Here is an 18266-nt window from a genome sequence, read left to right as displayed (position 1 = left end):
GACTGAAGGGCTTCTGTCAACTCACTGCCTCATCGGGCTCCCTAGTGGGGGAACTTGGAACTTCCTCCACGTAGTTAGCGGGAAACCAGAGCTGTTTCTTCCCTCCGTAGTCCCCTCGCCACCTAGAGGAGAGGCGGGGAAACACAGGAGTGAAACACAGTATACATGATGTGGACACACAAAAACAAAACATAGATACTGATATATATGATACTGAGTATAATAGTAATTACATAAATAAAAAAAAACGTATAATTGGTTAAAACTGAATTAAAACGTTCATTATTTAAAATATGATTATGTTTTGGTCTTTGTATGAAAATAAAGTATTGTCTATTTGTCTATAGATAGACAAAAAGTCCCATCCTCAAAAACACGGCCTATCACACACACTCACCAGCCCCCCTCCTGCTTGTCCACGTTGAGGATGAGGGCCTGCTTGGGGAAACAAAGCTCGTCTTCCCTCTGAGCGCGGTAGTCGTACAGCGCCTTGACCGTGCACTAAAACACACACACACACACACACACACACACACACACACACACACACACACACACACACACACACACACACACACACACACACACACACACACACACACACACACACACACACTCACACACACACACACACACACACACACACACACACGCACACGCACGCACACACACACACACACACAAAACTTGTTTGCCCATGCACCTCTACTGGTTGTTCAAATGTGTTTTCATTTCAAAGAACAGTAAACATCCAATCACATATTGGTAATGTAAAACATTCACAAATCGTTACTAGCAGTGTGAGAGCTTTGTGCTGACAGTTAGCTCTCCTACCCGAGCCATGGGCATTTTGTTGGCCTCCACATAGAAGTGAGGCGTCCGGACCTCATACAGAGCCCCGTAGTCCAGTTCCTGAGGAACAAACAACCAATCATCAGCTTTAAGCAGTCAGCTTCAACCAATCAACTGCACTGGGTTATAAAACAAGTCTGTAAATCGTTTAAATTCACAGATTGGAAACAAGACTATATATTACATTTACACTTCGGATATTTAGCAGATGCTTTTATCTAAATTGACTTACAACTATTCATGCACACATCGAGTCAACCACACAAGGCGACAGGGAGCCCGTCGGGAGCAGTTATGGTTAGGTGTCTTGCTCAGGGACACCTCGACTCAACCAGGAGGTGCCAGGGATCTAACTAGCAACCTTCCGGTTAACCCGCTCTACCTCCTGAGCTAAGCCGACCATAAATGGACTACATATGGACTATAGAGACTATGTACCATGATATGTTACTCATTTATAACAATAATGTATTCAACATCAAATTACACATTTAGCAAGTTAATGCATAATCTGCAGAAAAAAAAATAGAAAAGGTAATGAAGTACCAAAAAGAAAAGTTAACCAGCAGTGAAGCTAGGGCTCACTTGGACGCTTATTTGAACTAACTAAAGATAGTAGGCTGAAGGGCATGAAACACATTAAAACGAAGCTAGCTCCAGCCAGCTCACCGTGGTGCCCATGCGGTCCAGGGCGTCCTCGTTGATGGGGTAGCGCAGCCTCATCTTGCGGTACAGCGGGTGCTTCTCGTAGTAGCGCACCAGGTCCACCAGGCTCTCGAACTCAGCCGAGCTGCCCAGCATGAAGAGGCGGCCCTCCTGGTGGATCCGACAGTGCTTGATCTTCCCCTCCGCCCTGGGGGAGGGGGTGGAGAGAGAGAGAGAGAGAGAGAGAGAGAGAGAGAGAGAGAGAGAGAGAGAGAGAGAGAGAGAGAGAGAGAGAGAGAGAGAGAGAGAGAGAGAGAGAGAGAGAGAGAGAGAGAGAGAGAGAGACAGACAGACAGACAGACAGACAGACAGACAGACAGACAGACAGACAGACAGACAGACAGACAGACAGACAGACAGACAGACAGACAGACAGACAGACAGACAGACAGACACACAGACAGACACACAGACAGACAGAGAGAGGGAGAGAGAGACACAGACAGACAGACAGACAGACAGACAGACAGACAGACAGACACACACACAGACAGACACACAGACATACAGACACACAGACAGACATACAGAGAGAGGGAGAGAGAGTTAGACAGAGAGTTGAACAGACAGGCAGAGAGTTAGACAGACACAGACAGACAGACAGAGAGACAGAGAGCGAGACAGAGACAGACAGTGAGAGGGGGTGTGTTTGTCTCTGTGTGTGTCTGCGTGCGTGCGTGCGTGAATGCGTGCGTGTTACCTGAAGGAGATGGCGTAGGAGTGCACCTCGCTGCGTTTCCTCACCAGGAAGGCTCCGTCCCGGGGGACCCTCATCAGCATGTGTTCAGCCTGGACCCGACTCAGGTTGGAATGGAACCACCTGGTCACCGCGTCACACCACCAGCATTAAGGACAACACAGTACTGTCACGTCCTCACTCGGTCTCAACCATCAGCGCACCACCACCATTAAGAACAATACAGTACTATCATGTCCTCGGTCCATCTCAATCAACTGTGCACCCCCACCATTAAGATCCATACAGTATTATCACGTCCTCACTCTGTCTAAGCTGCAGAGCGTAGGATTTAGTGGCATCTAGTGGAGAGTTTGCAGAATGCAACTTACTCAACAGAAATATTACTGATCTATTATGCACACATTTAAACACCATAAACATGACCTGCCAAATACACACACACACACACACACACACAACCTGCCATAAACATGCAAACACACACATTGTTTTACATTTAACATAACCCTGCCAAAAACACAGCTACCCAAACCCAGCTAGTCCCACACACACACAAACCTTCAGACACACACACACTCACTCTCTGCTCTCGTGTGCGTTGGGCTGGGGCACAGGGCTGCAGAGCGCCATCTCAAACTCGTTGCAGCGCAGCGGCGTGTGGCGGTAGTGGGAGATGAGGCGCTGCAGGCTGGCGAACACCAGGTTGTCCGTCAGGTAGAAGCGGGTGGAGCCAGACTCCTGGCGGGAGTGGATCCGACAGTGCTGGACACGCCCAGAACGCCTGCCATGGGAGGGGGGGAGAGAGAGAGGGAGAGAGAGAGACACAGAAACACACAGAGGGAGAGACAGAGAGATGGAGAGAGAGAGAGAGAGAGAGAGAGAGAGAGAGAGAGAGAGAGAGAGAGAGAGAGAGAGAGAGAGAGAGAGAGAGAGAGAGAGAGAGAGAGAGACACAGACACAGACACAGACACACACAGAGGGAGAGACAGAGAGACAGACACACAGAGAGAGAGAGAGAGAGAGAGAGAGAGAGAGAGAGAGAGAGAGAGAGAGAGAGAGAGAGAGAGAGAGAGAGAGAGACAGACAGAGGGTGAGACACAGACACAGAAACACACAGAGGGAGAGACAGAGAGACAGACAAAGAGAGAGAGAGCGAGACACAGAAACACACAGAGGGAGAGACAGACACAGAGAGAGAGAGAGAGAGACACAGAAACACACAGAGGGAGAGACAGAGAGACAGACACAGAGGGAGGGAGAGAGAGAGAGAGACAGACAGACACAAAGAGAGAGAGAGACAGACAGACACAAAGAGAGAGAGAGAAAGACAGACACAGAGAGAGACAGAGAGACAGATACAGAGGGAGAGAGACAGACAGACAAAGAGAGAGACAGACAGAGAGACAGATAGAGAGAGAGAGGTGGTGGAGGTTATTTAGAAGGATTTGAGTTTTGCTGCACCCCATTAAATAAGAAAACATTAGAAAAAAAAGTTAACAAGACAAGAGAATAACAGAGAGCATCTGAGTTTGAGTAGTGTAGGGTGTTCTGACTTCCAGCAGGATCTGAGTTAGATCTCCCCTTTCAACCGGTTGGCCTACTGGAGCCAGATGCCTAACCTCGACCTGCTTGCTAATGACATGGATCTGGCTTCTGAATTGACTAAAAGTGGCTAAAGATAAAAGTTGCTTTGGATAAAAGTATATCCCCACAGGTTTGAAACACCAGAACAGAGAAAATAGGGAAACATCAAGCACTGAAGTGTTCCTGTTCCAGCGCCACTGACCAGAAGGAAAGGGTGTAGTCTCCTACGAACGTCTCGCTCTCCCGGACCAGGAAGGTGCCGTCCTTGGCCCCGCCCTCACAGTACTCCTGCAGGAGCTTCTCGGCCACCTGGCGGCCGTCGCGACCGCCACCCAGCTTCCCGTGGAACCAGCGCTCAACCCCAGGCTGGTCGTTGTTGTTGCACTCCTGGAGGAGCCGTGGAAGAGGAGGAGCAGAGGGAGAGGGAGAGGGAGGGAGGGGGAGGAGACGGGTGGAGGGAGCGGGGAGAGAGTGGGTGGGGGAGAAAGTGGATATCAGAGAGAGAAGAAGTGGAGGTGGGGGGGGGGGGGGGGGTAAGAGGTGAGAGAGAAGAGGAGAAGGAGAGGAGAGTGGAGGGGGAGAAGACGGTGAGAGAGATTAGGAGAGAGAAGGATGGGAAAGAGGGTGGAGAGGGGAGAGGAGGCAGGGAAAAGTGAAGAAAGGGGAGATGAGAATGGGAATATTTGCCTCCATCAAGTTTCCTGCCACACGATGCATCACCACGACCACCAGTGATTGATGAACCATAGATAACCTTGGTTGGAACACTTGGGTGTGAAAGGTTTTATTTGATAATGAAGGCAATGCATTGTCTTTGTGGATTTCCTGTCTGTGTGGATTTCCTGTCTGTCGCCACTCGCCGACTAGTTCATTGTCAACAACTTTGTGACGGAGGAACACGAGGGAAAGCACTGATGCATTAATAGAATAGTGACACACATTTCGAAACTTGGCTACATTATGGACCTCTGACCTTATCCAGCTGACCGAATCCCCCTCTGATGCCTTCCTACGATCACGTACAAATTCAGATGTTCTGATCATTTTTGGAGAGGCAAGATAGCCTGTTTTACCATATTCTTCTTCATCATCATCATCATCATCAGTACCTCTTTCCCATCTTCATCCTCCTCTTCCTCAGACGTCTGGTAGTGAGACGTCTCCTCAGAGTAGTAGATCTTGTTACTTGTCAGAACAAAGTAGTGGGGTGTCCAAGCCTGGAACACACACACACACACACACACACACACACACACACACACACACACGCACACACACACACAAATTAAGGGGCCGGTACAACCAATAGAGACACAGCATAATCAATAGAAACGCCCAGTGTGCTCACATGATCGATGGGATCCTGCAGGTAGAGGATGCCGTTCTTCAGGGAGTTGCTGATGTCGTTCTCCGAGTAGCTGGCCGAGGTCACCTCCTCGTACATCGTTCCCTCCTCCAGCTTCTTGTGCTGGAACACACGGTCGACGTAACTTTATTAATCAAACAACGTCTATCGCAATGACAACTATGGAACACATATGAAGGACCTCTAACTCTTTGAACGGCACTTTCATGGGTCATTCGGGGCAGGATTGTCTAATGTTTGCGATCCTTGGTTTCTTTCATTCAGTTTCCATGCTTAGCTTTAGGCATCACTGAGCACGATTCCACACCCTTCTGGCTCATGAATAACAAGCATCGGGGAAAAAAATGACGTTAGGTGGTTTTGGATAAAAGTGGTGGTCTACGGTTAAAGTTGGGTTCTTATTATGGTAAGTCAGCTTAAAGGGGCGTTGCATCTTGCTCAAGTACCTTTACAGGTTGGCTGCCAGCACTGGGGACGGAACCCAGATCCTTTTGGACTGGGACTTACAAATCATGACCACCCTCAAAGAGAAATGATGAACAACAACCCATAATAATCACCTTGATCAGGATCTTCCTGCGCAGCTGGTAGGGCGAGGGCAGCTCGTCAGCGCCGGTCTCCACCGGCTTGGTGAGCAGAAGGTCTCCGAACACCTTCTTGAAGTGGGTGGCCATGTTCCTCTGCTGCACCACGCTGCAGTGGTCCTCGATCGACAGGATCACAGGGTACCTGCACACACGGAGCTGGCTTCTACTGATGGTTCTAGGGGTGTGTCCTAGTGAGGGTTCTAGTTATAGTCCAGGGAGGGTTCTAGATATGTTCTAATGATGGTGCTAGGGATGGACTAGTGATGGTTTAGTGATGGTCCAGTGATGGTCTAGTGATGGTCTTGTGGTTGTTCTATTGATGGTCTTGTGATGGTTCTATTGATGGTCTAGTGATGGTTCTAGATATGTGCTAATGATGGTTCTAGTGATGGTCTAGTGATGGTTCTATTGATGGTCTAGTGATGGTTCTAGATATGTTGTAATGATGGTTCTAGTGATGGTCTAGTGATGGTCTAGTGATGGTCTAGTGATGGTTCTATTGATGGTCTAGTGATGGTCTACGGTTCTTCTGGGGTTTTAGCGATGATCTGGCGAGGGTCTAGGTTTTAAGTGGGGTTCTAGTGATGTTCAAGTTATGGTCTGAGGATCTAGTGGGGTTATACTGATGGTCTACGGTTAAAGTGTTGTTCTAGGGATTACTGATACTTTAAGGTTCTAGTAGGGTTCCAGTGGTGACTCTAGCACTGGTCTGATGTGACGGTGTAGTGGGATGGATCTAGCTTGGCCCGGGCCGGAGCAGGAGACTTACTCGGAGGTGACGAAGGCGTGGTCTTTGATGGTGTGGAGAACGTCCAGGAACTTGATCTTGGAGGTGAGCGTGTGGCCGTGGTAGATGATGGGCAGGTCGTCGGGTCCGTCCCAGCAGTCCACTTATGGGTGCCGGCAAAAAGATTTGGTAAAACAAGTAACAAGATATTGAATATGAAGTTTAAAATATATAAAGATAGATATGATCAAAGAGGTCCAGTCTTGTGTTTGTGTCGCTCCGTACGTTCGATGCAGCGACAGCCCATCCTCAGGCAGCGAGCGTACGCCTCCAACGAGGACTCGCTGGAGAACTGGTCCCCAGTCAGGTACCTGGGGGCCAGAACAGGTTCAGGGGCCAGGGTTAGAGAGAGAGAGAGAGAGAGAGAGAGAGAGAGAGAGAGAGAGAGAGAGAGAGAGAGAGAGAGAGAGAGAGAGAGAGAGAGAGAGAGAGAGAGAGAGAGAGAGAGAGAGAGAGTGAGAGAGAGAGAGAGTGAGAGAGAGAGAGTGAGAGAGACCTACGTATTGTGTGAGGAGGAGATCCAATACTGAGACAAAGGTCGCTTCATGTCGTCCGGGGCAACGGGAGACGGTCGGGGGTCGAACACAGAGTTTTCTTTAGAGAACAGGAACGTCAGAAACTTTAAAGAAAAAGAGACCGGGTTAGACAGAAATATAAATAAAATAATTAACATCATAATAATAATAATAATAATAATAATACATTTTATTTATAACGCACTTTACATCAACTCAATGACGTCAAAGTGCTACAATGCACATGTTAAAAGATAAATACAACATAAAAGAATAACTAGATTAGAAAGAAAAATAACAGAAAAAAAATCTTTTAAAATAGCAGTATCATGTGTGTCAGTATCATGTGTCATTGTGTTTGTGTGTGTGTGTGTGTGTGTGTGTGTGTGTGTGTGTGTGTGTGTGTGTGTGTGTGTGTGTGTGTGTGTGTGTGTGTGTGTGTGTGTGTGTGTGTGTTACCTCGTCCAGTTGTAACATGGGTTCGGACTGGGCTGAACCCAACAGGTAAGCCAGTAGAACCTCACGGACACGGCCCAAATCAGACGCCCACGACTCCTGCCATCAGAAACAGTGTATCACTCACAGGGGCAGCCTCATAGGGTGGGCAATGTTTGATTTTTAAGATAGTATCTTATTCATTTGTTTTATATTATATTGAATTATATTGACTCCCGGCAGCTCAGCTCCGGGAGTGCAATCCCTTTCTCCGCTGGAGCTGCCAAAGCTACCGCCGAAGCTGCCGAAGTCCGGAGGAGGAGACATGGAGCAGAAAGGGATTGTACTCCCGGAGCTTAGCTGCCGGACTGCTGCCAGGCTCCCCCCGCCGGACTGCCGTACTCCGGCCGGTGTACTCCGGGAGCTGTACTTCCGGAGGGTGTACTCCGGTACTGCTGCCGAAGCTTCGACGGCAGTCCGGCAGCTCCGGCGGGGGGAGCTCGGCGGCAGTCCGGTAGTTCAGCTCGGCGGCAGTCCGGCAGCTCAGCTCCCGGAGTACAATCCCTTTCTCCTCCATGTCGCGGTTCAAAATGGACTTCAGAGAGTCAAGGCCAAAGTTCCTTTCCCCCAATTCTTCTTAATCATGGCCGAGATAACCCTACGAGTCTTTACTTGTTGTGGAAGTACTAGACGCAGTCTTTATGGATCATAATATCATCCGAGGCGCACATAGCTTTTGGCCGTAATATTAGATATAATATTATATAAATACCTATATATTATATTCTATTATTATTATTATATCATATTATATTATATTATATTATATAGATAAAGAGCTCCAGGAGTCCGCAAAACGGCAACAATCACTTCTCCTTCATGCTGTGGTTCACTCCTGAGTCCCGTCAGCTGTTTGGTCAATGGGCAGCAGCTCATTTGTATTAAAGCTACAGATACCAGAAACCATGAATTCTGAAGGGACTGAAACAGAGGGGAACAACGGTAGGCAAGATATTTTGCCTGAAAATGTTATTTCCAGCAAACAGCCTCAAAAACATGTTTTCTGGAAGTCATATACTATGTTTACTTGTTGGGAAAAAACCATAACATGTCTCCTTTAAGTATGGGAGTAAACTACCCAAAATGGCTGAGAATGTATATTCAATTCTGGGATGGCTAAGAATGGATACAAAAATACTGAGAGAGCAGGTACCTTCTGGTCAAGTTGGAGAAACTTCTGGAAGTCGTAGAGAGAGATCTGACAGAGTTCAGGACGGTCAACATTTCTAAGGGACAGAGAATATAGTGTTTAATTCCACTGCAATCCAAACAGAAGATATACATCTCTTCATTGCTGTATCGTACATCCAAAAATACTAGAACTAGCCCTGTGACTAGGTCTCTGTGACTCCGATTTCACTTCAGTACTTTTCAACCACCTTGGATCGAGTCAATGCTCTTTGTATAGCCTTTCATCACAGAAACAGTCACAAAGGACTTCAATGGTTAAAGCACTATAGAAAGATTACCAAGATTAGACTAAAGCATCAGGTATGAATCATCAGAAGGTATTTTACAACTAGAAGGAGGGGTTGGCGGGAATAAAGGAGGAAAATTAAATATGAGAAGAGAGGATGAGTAGAAAATAGGAGATGAGAAAACAGGAGAAGAGTAGGAGACAAGGAAGCAGGACTCACCGCAGGGGGAAGGACAGATCCAGCTGTTCTATGATCTGCCGTGACAGAGGGTAGGAGTCAGAAGAGTTAACACATTTGTAATATTTTATGTATATGCTGGCTATTGGGCTGTCATAAACAAATGTGTATAAATATACATTATGGTACGTGGGTTATTATATGGGTGTGCCGTGTACAGCACGTATTCAGGCAGAAACGGTGAACTTACGCTTCTTTGTGCGTCAAACATCAGGGTCCTGTAGAGCTGTGAAAAGTTTGGGTATGAGAGATCGCTCCTGGCCTCCACTTCCTGTCCACACAGGAAGAATCATGAGTCACAGAGTACTGACATTAGCTTAGCATCAAAGCACTTTATCTTTAATAAACTCTAACTTAGTTGACATTACTCATTGCATCTGGACAGAACCAACTTCTATCTTCTTCTCAAGTGAAGTAAATTTTAATTTTAATTTTTAACCCAAATATCTTCACAGGCCACATTATACAATGGCCTTTAACCTTTTGGATAAGGAAAAACTACCCTAATTATCATGGAAGGAACCTACGAAAGGAACACGGACAGAAAGATCACTCCTTCCAGGGTGAGGAGTACCATAAGCTCAGATCAAGCAGTAGTCCTTCTATGCTACAGCAGAATTTAGTAAGGCCGTATGTTTCGTGATTCGAGATATTCTACCGAAGAAAGTTCAGATTAAGTTTTCAGAAATGGATTTAAATAAGTGTGTTTCTACAGTGGCCAGTCTAGTTTACTACTCCTGGCTGAGGTTGTGTTGGCCAATTACACGCTTACATATCCCCGCTTCCAGCAACATGATTGGTTGAAATAAGTAAGCAAATTAAAGTTAAGATCTGAGCACGTCTGGGATCTGAGCACGTCTGCCATCAGACTTTAGATATTAACCCAAGGTCTGATTTCTGAGAATAGGATTGCCAGAATTGGGAAACACATAATGCTTGCATAAAACGCAAAACAGTTAGATAGTTTCAGTGCTTCATGACGTGGTCTGACCTGCAGCTTGTCCTTCAGGAAGCGCATGCTGGGCACTCTGAAGTTGATCTGAGGCAACAGAGTCTTCACGTCCTTCACCGTAATACTGGCAGGGAAAGAGGAGGAGAGGGGTGGAGAGAGTTACGGGCATTCAGAACATCCCTATGTCACTGACCAGCCTCAATCCTTTGCCTGCCAGCAGAGGGCGCTGGCAAGCTTACGCAGTCAATAACAGGTACTTATCTCTACAATGATGGGGTGCAGTAGACAAAGCAACCTCCCGGGGATAAACTGGACAACTTTACCTTTTTATTATTGATGATTTTTTCATTTAGCAGCAGCATTTATCCAGAGCGACTACAGTGTTTTGTATGACATATCATTAAGGAGTACGGTAGGTAGGGGCATCTGAAGGATGCCTACAGTTAGACAGGACATTGGGGTTTAAACCCAGAACATTTTGGCTGGGAGTCACCCTATTAACCACCAGACTATCCTTTTTGCTTTACATTTATATTATATTATACATATTATATATATATATATTATTCATTTGATATTGCACCAATTCCTATCAAAGGAGACTAAGCATCAGACAAAATGTTGTACGTGTGTCTTTGTGTTTATGACCACGAAACTTTGGTTAGGAGTGTGGGGGGACGTGCAACGTCTGGCCTGCAGGGGGAGTATGGGCAGGTTGGGAGCGCACCGGATTGGCTGTGGGGGGTTAAACCTGAGTGCGAGCAGGTGTCAGCACTCAGGCCAATCAGGGAGTGTTTGTATTTATGTGCCTGCTTTGTTGTTAGTAGGAACCAGACCGGGGCCCTGTACCACGAAGCTCGCTTAGAGGGTTAGCGAGGTATGTTGAGCTCCAAGCCTGGGTTAGTTGTACCACGAAAGTCGATCTCTTTTAGCGTCGCTGTATCACCATGGTGACTTATGCTCGCAACCAAACCTGGTCGGGAGCAGTTTTTCGGCTTAGTCTAGCCGGAGATCGGCTACTTAAATCGGCGTGCGCAGCTTCCTAGCCCCTCCTCTGACAATGGCGTCACCATTTGTTGGTGTTCCCGTGGACCCCGGCGCACTTCTCGTACAGGCGTCTCTCCGGAGACAGAGGGTTTTACGGGACAGAACCGATCCCTTGGCATTGTCTGACGATATTCAGATTTCAGACTTTATTGTCATTGTGCAAACAACGAAATTGGGGTTCTTCATGAGAGATACAGATTCTCATCAGAGGGTGTTCGTTATTTGATCGTCCTTTTGGACCTTATGTAGACAATGATTACTGTTGCGCATTGCGTCTCCGTGACAGTGTGCTAGAGTGGAGGTAGCGCGTCAGTCTTGAGTTTCTGCGTGGGGGGGGTCGACTCCCAAGTGATGCAAATTTATGTGAAGCTTAAAAAGTCCTAATTCTCATGCATATGGAATACTTATTCACTAAAGCTTATGGAATTATAATTTTGTGCTTATTTCGAACTTGAACCCATATTTTCAATGCCGTGCTGGCACCACATCTATGGGGGTAAAATGCATGATGATAGACCGGCGAAATTGAACCCCGGTCGCTGGCTTTCGGGTCTTATACCAATCCATTACGCTAGAGCCGCTACCTCTCGGCAGTCGAAAACATGCAATACATTTCTTAAATTGGGTGTATTTAAAGTGAATTCCCTAAATGATAGAATAAGGCAGGATGGATGTTGCTTATGCATTTTTAAATCATCATCATTCTATTTGGATTAATGGCGAACAATTCTGCATTTGGCATAGTTATTTTACAGACAATATGCAGAATATTTTCACTTCTACGCATATAGACTGCTTGATCTATCGTAAAGGTGAGAAAAATGACGCAAAAAACGCCCCTTTCACGTGAACGCGCACTGAACCTAAAGCGGAAAACCTGGTTCAACTAATTGAATCTAAAGTGAGCTTCGTGGTACCATTTAACTCTGATTGCGAGTTGCGGCTCTGTCGAGCCAGGTTTTCCCAAGAAAGCCTGGGTATGTTCAGCGAGCTTCGTGGTATAGGGCACGGGGAGCAGAGAGAGAGATCCAACGCGATCCCCACCAGAGATCGCAGGTCGCGGAGCGCTGAACGCAGCTCCCAGTGAGGGAAGATGAACTGTGGTCTCTGTGCGCTCTCTGACCGGCTACAAGGAGTATTTGAATAGCAGGGCTAAACTGGGATAGGCAGGTACTTGTTTACAACAGGAAGGTTTAAATATGGACCATTAACCTATTCTGACAGTCCGTCTGGTTTAGACTTTCCACTTTATATTACAATTATGTCATAAACTACAGTCCATCATGTTAAGATTCAGCATAACAGTTGATGTTTATCATAGTCTCATTTTTCACCCTCTGTAAGATGTTATCGTCCAATAAGGGTTTTAAAGTCCACATTCTCTTTCCTCCTCTCAAGGGAAATAACATATGGAAAATCAGTTGACTGATTAACAAAAACAAACACACACACACACACACACACGGACACACACACACACGGACACACACGCAAAATCATCAGTGTCTAAACAAGGGAGTGAGGGATAAAAAAGAATGTTTAGGATAAGGAGAGGAAGAGCAGGAAGGAGGAGTGGAGGAGGATACAGTGGGTGGAGAAGAGCTGTAGAGATGCTATACGTCTGTCCTCATTGGATGGACAGCCTGAGTGTTTATCCAGATCTCAGGGCCGCTAACTCAATCTAATGGCTGACCGCTGATCCTTAATACCTCAACTAAGCGATCTCTTAGCTAATACCACAAACTAAACTTAACTTCTAACATCATACCTAAACTAACCCTCTCTAACCTGATACCTAAATGTAACCCTCTCTAACCTAGTACGTATACTTGACCTTAACTTAACCCACTCTCACGTATATCTTCAAATTAACTTAATCCATCTACCAGTAACTTGATAGGACGTCCTATCAGTTACAGGGGATCATTTTGGCTAAGTGATAAACATATTAATGAATAATAAATTGACAACATTGTGATCTAAATAGGCTATCTGGAATAAATCTAAGGCTAACAATTATACTGATGAATCATTCATTCCTTTATTTTCTAGTCACCCATTTTTTTAGAGACAGTAGACACTACAACACCAGCCTTGTCAGGTATGGTTCATTGAAAGAAAATCACAAGTGAATGATCAAAGTTCTCAGAGACCATGGCCATCCCTAATTTCTACCGTTGCCCTTCAATGAGGACAGGAAGTAGCCCTCTCCCACTCCATCACATCACTTCCTGTTGCTTATCGGCCACTGGCAGGCTGTTTGTTTTGGAGCTGCTTCCCCCTAAACACACGTGTGTGTATGTGTGTGTGTGTGTGTGTGTGTGTGTGTGTGTGTGTGTGTGTGGTGTGTGTGTGTGTGTGTGTGTGTGTGTGTGTGTGTGTGTGTGTGTGTGTGTGTGTGTGTGTGTGTGTGTGTGTGTGTGTGTGTGTTTAGGGGTCAGGGTACTTCACTATGGGGGACCATACAGGGCCCATCGATGATAATTCCAATAAGCAGCCAATCAGCTTCTGATTGGCTGTTGTTGTTTTTGTTGTTGACATGGTTACCTATCAGAACAATGGGACGCTGGCACGGTAACATGCAGTGGCTGATCGCCCAGGGGCTGGGATGTGTTATTGGCTGTTGCCGTGGTAATGTGAGGTACCAACCTGCCCTCGTTGCTCCGGTCTATGGCGTCAAACTGTTTCCTAAGCCACCTGTTGGAAAGACAGACATATGTAGAGATAGACAGACAGACAAACAAATAGACTGATACAGGTAGATAGAAACAGACAGAGTTCAGATAGTCAGTCAGTCAGACCAACCGACAGAGAAGACTGACAAACGGACAGGCAGAGGATACGGACAGACAGACATAGGTTGGACAAACAGCCAGACAGACAGATGCCAGACAGACACACAGTTGTCATACAGACAGACAATCAGACTTCCTTCAGATTAGTGACTGAACTAATTATTACTGAACGGCCAGAAAGATAGTTCAGTGGAACATGGAAACACACAGCAGCTGCTTGTCTCTAAACTACAAGCCCATGCAGTGACACTCCGCTGACAGTGTCTCTAACAAGCGGAGGTTGGAGAAGGTTCAACGGGTGAAATCCCATCCGCTTCAATAACAGCTTATTTGGTGTACAAACACACAAAATTGGGCCATTTTCATTTCCGATCGGACCTTCCTATAAACAGCAACGTCCACTGTGCTTCTACGCCAAAGACTGAACCTGGCAGCCTCTCTCTACTCCTCCGCCTCCTCCTGACTCCACCAGGAGCCAAACCCTGCCCTCCCGGTGATCATCTGGAGTAAACATCTTCCATCGCAAACAAATATTGACCCGCCCCTCCCTACCGCCCCCTTCTCCACCGCTCCAAGGTCTAGTCGTCCTTTGATCGAATTCAGCAGATTTTGCAACATCTTGAGCAATGCCATCTTGGTTCTAAACACCAGCTGTGTGGGGGGAACAGAATGTGGGATTCCACCCTCAGTTCCTCCCACTCAGCTAGGATTTAAAACCAAGATGGCCGCTCTATGAATATGGCCGGGCTTTAGGTTTAAAATCGGTGTCCATCTTTTATGGGCCTGATTGTGATGGTATGGTTGATAGAAGAGTTTAGTTTAGAGGTGGGGGTATCCTACCTGTCAATCAGCTGGGGTAGGGGAGCTTTTTGGGTGTCGCTGACCAACCAGCTCAGACCACTCATCCACATGGTCACCTCCTCCTCGCTGAACGCTGTAGACACACACACACACACACACACACACACACACACACACACACACACACACACACACACACACACACACACACACACACACACACACACACACACACACACACACACACGCACACACACAGAAACACAGGCATGTAGGTAGGCATGTACGCACACACACACACACACACACACACACACACACACACACACACACACACACACACACACACACACACACACACACACACACACACACAGGCATTTAGCTAGGCATATACACACGCACACACACACACAAACACACACACACACACAAAAACACACACACATATAAACACAGACACAGACACACACACACACAGACACAGACACACAGAAACACTGACCGGCCACGCTGAGGGTCTTGAGGCGGAACTCGGAGCCGTACAGGACGATGAAGCAGTGGGAGGCCTCCAGCCGCCGGGACTCCTCAGGGTAACGCTCAAAGTCCCGGGAGCCCTTTCCCCTGCGCAGCTCCCTCACCTCCCGCAGCTCGACTGGTGGAGCAGGGACACACAGGGGGCTACTGTTAGCGTCGGTAGCTGTTACAGGTGATGTAACAGTAACCTGCTACCATCCATTGGTTACATTTGGTTACTATTACTTACTGCTATTGACGGCTACGTTTACGTACTGTTAGTTACGGTGGTTCACCGTTAGTGACAGTTGCTGTATTATTAGTAGTAGATGTTAGGTACTATCACAGTTACATGTTTCAGTTACTGATTGCTTATTACTGTTACTTATATTTATTTAATGACTTTCAGTTACATATACATTTACTAAATGTAATTTACCCAGACTAATAATGGTTAGTAAGTGCCAATAAGGACTGTTCGTTACTATTACGGCTACTGACTGTTTATAACAGAGTTGCTGTAACAGTTATTTACTGTTAGGAATTATAACTCTTACCTAACTGTTACTTTTGGTACTTTTATTAAACGGAGTCCAGTACTCACTGTAACTGAACTCATATAAAGCATATATGCACTAAAAAAATACAGAAATCAGTTTGTAGTTATATTGTGCGCAACACACATACATGCACATACACACACAAAGAATCAAATTGCAGATGTTTGCAGAAAGACAGTATTCTCTCTTGAGGATAAAAGTTGGAAAGAAACATGTGCACCCACGTGCACCCACGTGCACACACACACACACACACACACACACACACACACACACACACACACTGTAAAACCGTTATACATATAGTTATATAGTATAAATGTAGTAGATCTATAGTATAGAAGGGAGAGGAGCCACCGGGCCAGCTCGGGTATCTGACCAATGAGGGTGATGTAAGCCCTACAGGGGGGCGGAGCCTCCTGCTAACACACCACAGATACTCCCTCTGAAAAAACACTACCAGTTTACTCTCTTTGCAGATGTCCCCGCAAACCACACACACATGCATGCATACACTCCCCTGCACACACTCACACACACACACACACACACACACACACACACACACACACACACACACACACACACACACACACACACACACACACACACACACACACACACACACACACACACACACACAGACAGGAACCTGAACTTGGCGTTTATTTGACTAAGGGCTCTTAAAGTTTCAGCCCACGTCTACCAGATGATCCACAGAAAGTGGATCATGATCCACAGAAAGTGGATCATCTGGGCTTGGATATGAAGTAGTTGTAGTAGTACGAGTACCAGAAGTACTAGTAGCAATAGTGGTACCAGTGGCAGTAGCAATAGCAACAAAAATATAGCATACATATATATATATCTTTTTAATGTATAATAAATGTACTAGGCTGGGGGATTTTTTAAATGCGTATAATATATCGCACAGCACCCAAAAGTAAAGTGCCTTTGTGTTTCAGAGTGTCTCAGTCAAGACTATTAATCCTGAACCAACGACAGTCAAGGTAAATACTAAATAGTAGAACGCGGAGGAGGGCATAATGTTATATCAGACACACAATATGCTTCAAGCTGCTCATAGGCTGGTCTTAAACTGATCCACACAGGAACACAACAAGCTGCAATAATCAAGAGACTGGCATAGAGGTGGTTTAATATTAATAATACAATAGAAAATACACCGCCCATAAAACCACCATTTGGAAGCTAGTTTCCTACTTTTATTACATCCTGCCATTGAGTCTGGATGACAGACAAAGAGGCTAGCAGACCTGCTAGGTAACAGCCCAGCAACATGTTGTTAAAGCACTGAAGGAGCTATCTCGAATCTTATTGAGATATTGCCCCTAGATATTCTTGGCGACAGCATGGTCGAAAGGGTATTCCAGCTGAAATCTACTGGGTTTGATCCCCAGTTTCCACTGCCTACCTGTAGGCATCGTTGAGCAAGATGGCCTTAACCCTGAGCTGCTTGGAAATGACCAGTCTCTGTATCCACTTTCTAAGACCTACCTGCTTCTTTATGAGATGTCTCTGTATTCACTGTCCATCCCCACACTGTTCCTTAATGACATGTCTATAAATTCACTGTCTGACCCCTACCTGCTCCATAATGACCTGTCTCTGTACTCACTGTCTAACCTCAACCTGCTCCTAATGATCTGTCTCTGAAGTAACTGTAACTCATTTAAACCCTTTAATCCTAAGGGAGGACGTGGGGAATTTGATATTGTGCTTTGACCGCCTATGAGGCAGAACCAACAAGCGTTGATGATTGGCATCTTGTTTTTCCAAACAGACAGTTCTGCTACAGAGGACATCAGAACATGTCAGATGCGTGTGTTTGTGGTAACGTGTGAGGGGAGAGGAAAATAATGACTCAACAAACCAACCCTAGTGATGGAAGGGAGGAGTGGAGTTACATGGTGCCATTAATCAGGGATTCATTTTCACACACACATGCCGACCTGTGCGCACACGCACCGATACTGTCACTCTGTCTACACACACACACGCCCACACTAGAATACTACAACCCCATCTTCACACGACTGCCAAACCAAACACACCCTTACACCCGACCTCACCCTCCCACCCACACACACAAACAAACACATGCACACAGAAACAAATACCCTCCAACATACACAGACATACACACAAGGGAATTTAAAGTAGCTAACCTACTTAACTGTTCAGACAGTTCATTTAACATACACAGACACACTGACACGCACAAAGACACACAGACACACACACAGACTCAGTTGCTTTTCCTGCGGGAGATAACAGGCTTTTGTTTTCCGTAAGCTTATTCCTTCAATCTGAAAAAGGAAGTCAGAC

At 46.1% G+C, this 18266-nt stretch overlaps 1 protein-coding gene across 1 annotated transcript in view; it reads right to left on the bottom strand.

The window, feature by feature from the left end:
* LOC130393865 (1-phosphatidylinositol 4,5-bisphosphate phosphodiesterase gamma-1-like) overlaps positions 1-18266 on the bottom strand; it is a 34585-nt gene that overhangs the window by 12871 nt on the left and 3448 nt on the right. Inside the window, exons 2-22 of the mRNA XM_056604621.1 lie at positions 15347-15496; positions 14881-14974; positions 13895-13942; positions 10238-10322; positions 9437-9517; positions 9229-9263; positions 8745-8817; positions 7556-7651; positions 7082-7200; positions 6807-6892; positions 6564-6684; positions 5768-5936; positions 5190-5309; positions 4951-5058; positions 4044-4228; positions 2838-3038; positions 2258-2377; positions 1522-1705; positions 835-912; positions 398-501; positions 26-122 (exon numbers count right to left, since the gene is read on the bottom strand). Of these exons, the coding sequence (XP_056460596.1) occupies positions 26-122; positions 398-501; positions 835-912; positions 1522-1705; positions 2258-2377; positions 2838-3038; positions 4044-4228; positions 4951-5058; positions 5190-5309; positions 5768-5936; positions 6564-6684; positions 6807-6892; positions 7082-7200; positions 7556-7651; positions 8745-8817; positions 9229-9263; positions 9437-9517; positions 10238-10322; positions 13895-13942; positions 14881-14974; positions 15347-15496 (2354 nt within the window). The remainder of the gene's footprint in view (positions 1-25; positions 123-397; positions 502-834; positions 913-1521; positions 1706-2257; positions 2378-2837; positions 3039-4043; positions 4229-4950; positions 5059-5189; positions 5310-5767; positions 5937-6563; positions 6685-6806; positions 6893-7081; positions 7201-7555; positions 7652-8744; positions 8818-9228; positions 9264-9436; positions 9518-10237; positions 10323-13894; positions 13943-14880; positions 14975-15346; positions 15497-18266) is intronic.

The sequence above is a fragment of the Gadus chalcogrammus genome, chromosome 12 (assembly GCF_026213295.1).
Source record: "Gadus chalcogrammus isolate NIFS_2021 chromosome 12, NIFS_Gcha_1.0, whole genome shotgun sequence".
Classification (NCBI taxonomy): Eukaryota; Metazoa; Chordata; class Actinopteri; order Gadiformes; family Gadidae; genus Gadus; species Gadus chalcogrammus.
The sequence above is the reverse complement of the archived record's forward strand: the minus strand, read 5'-3'. Positions and strand labels throughout refer to the sequence as shown.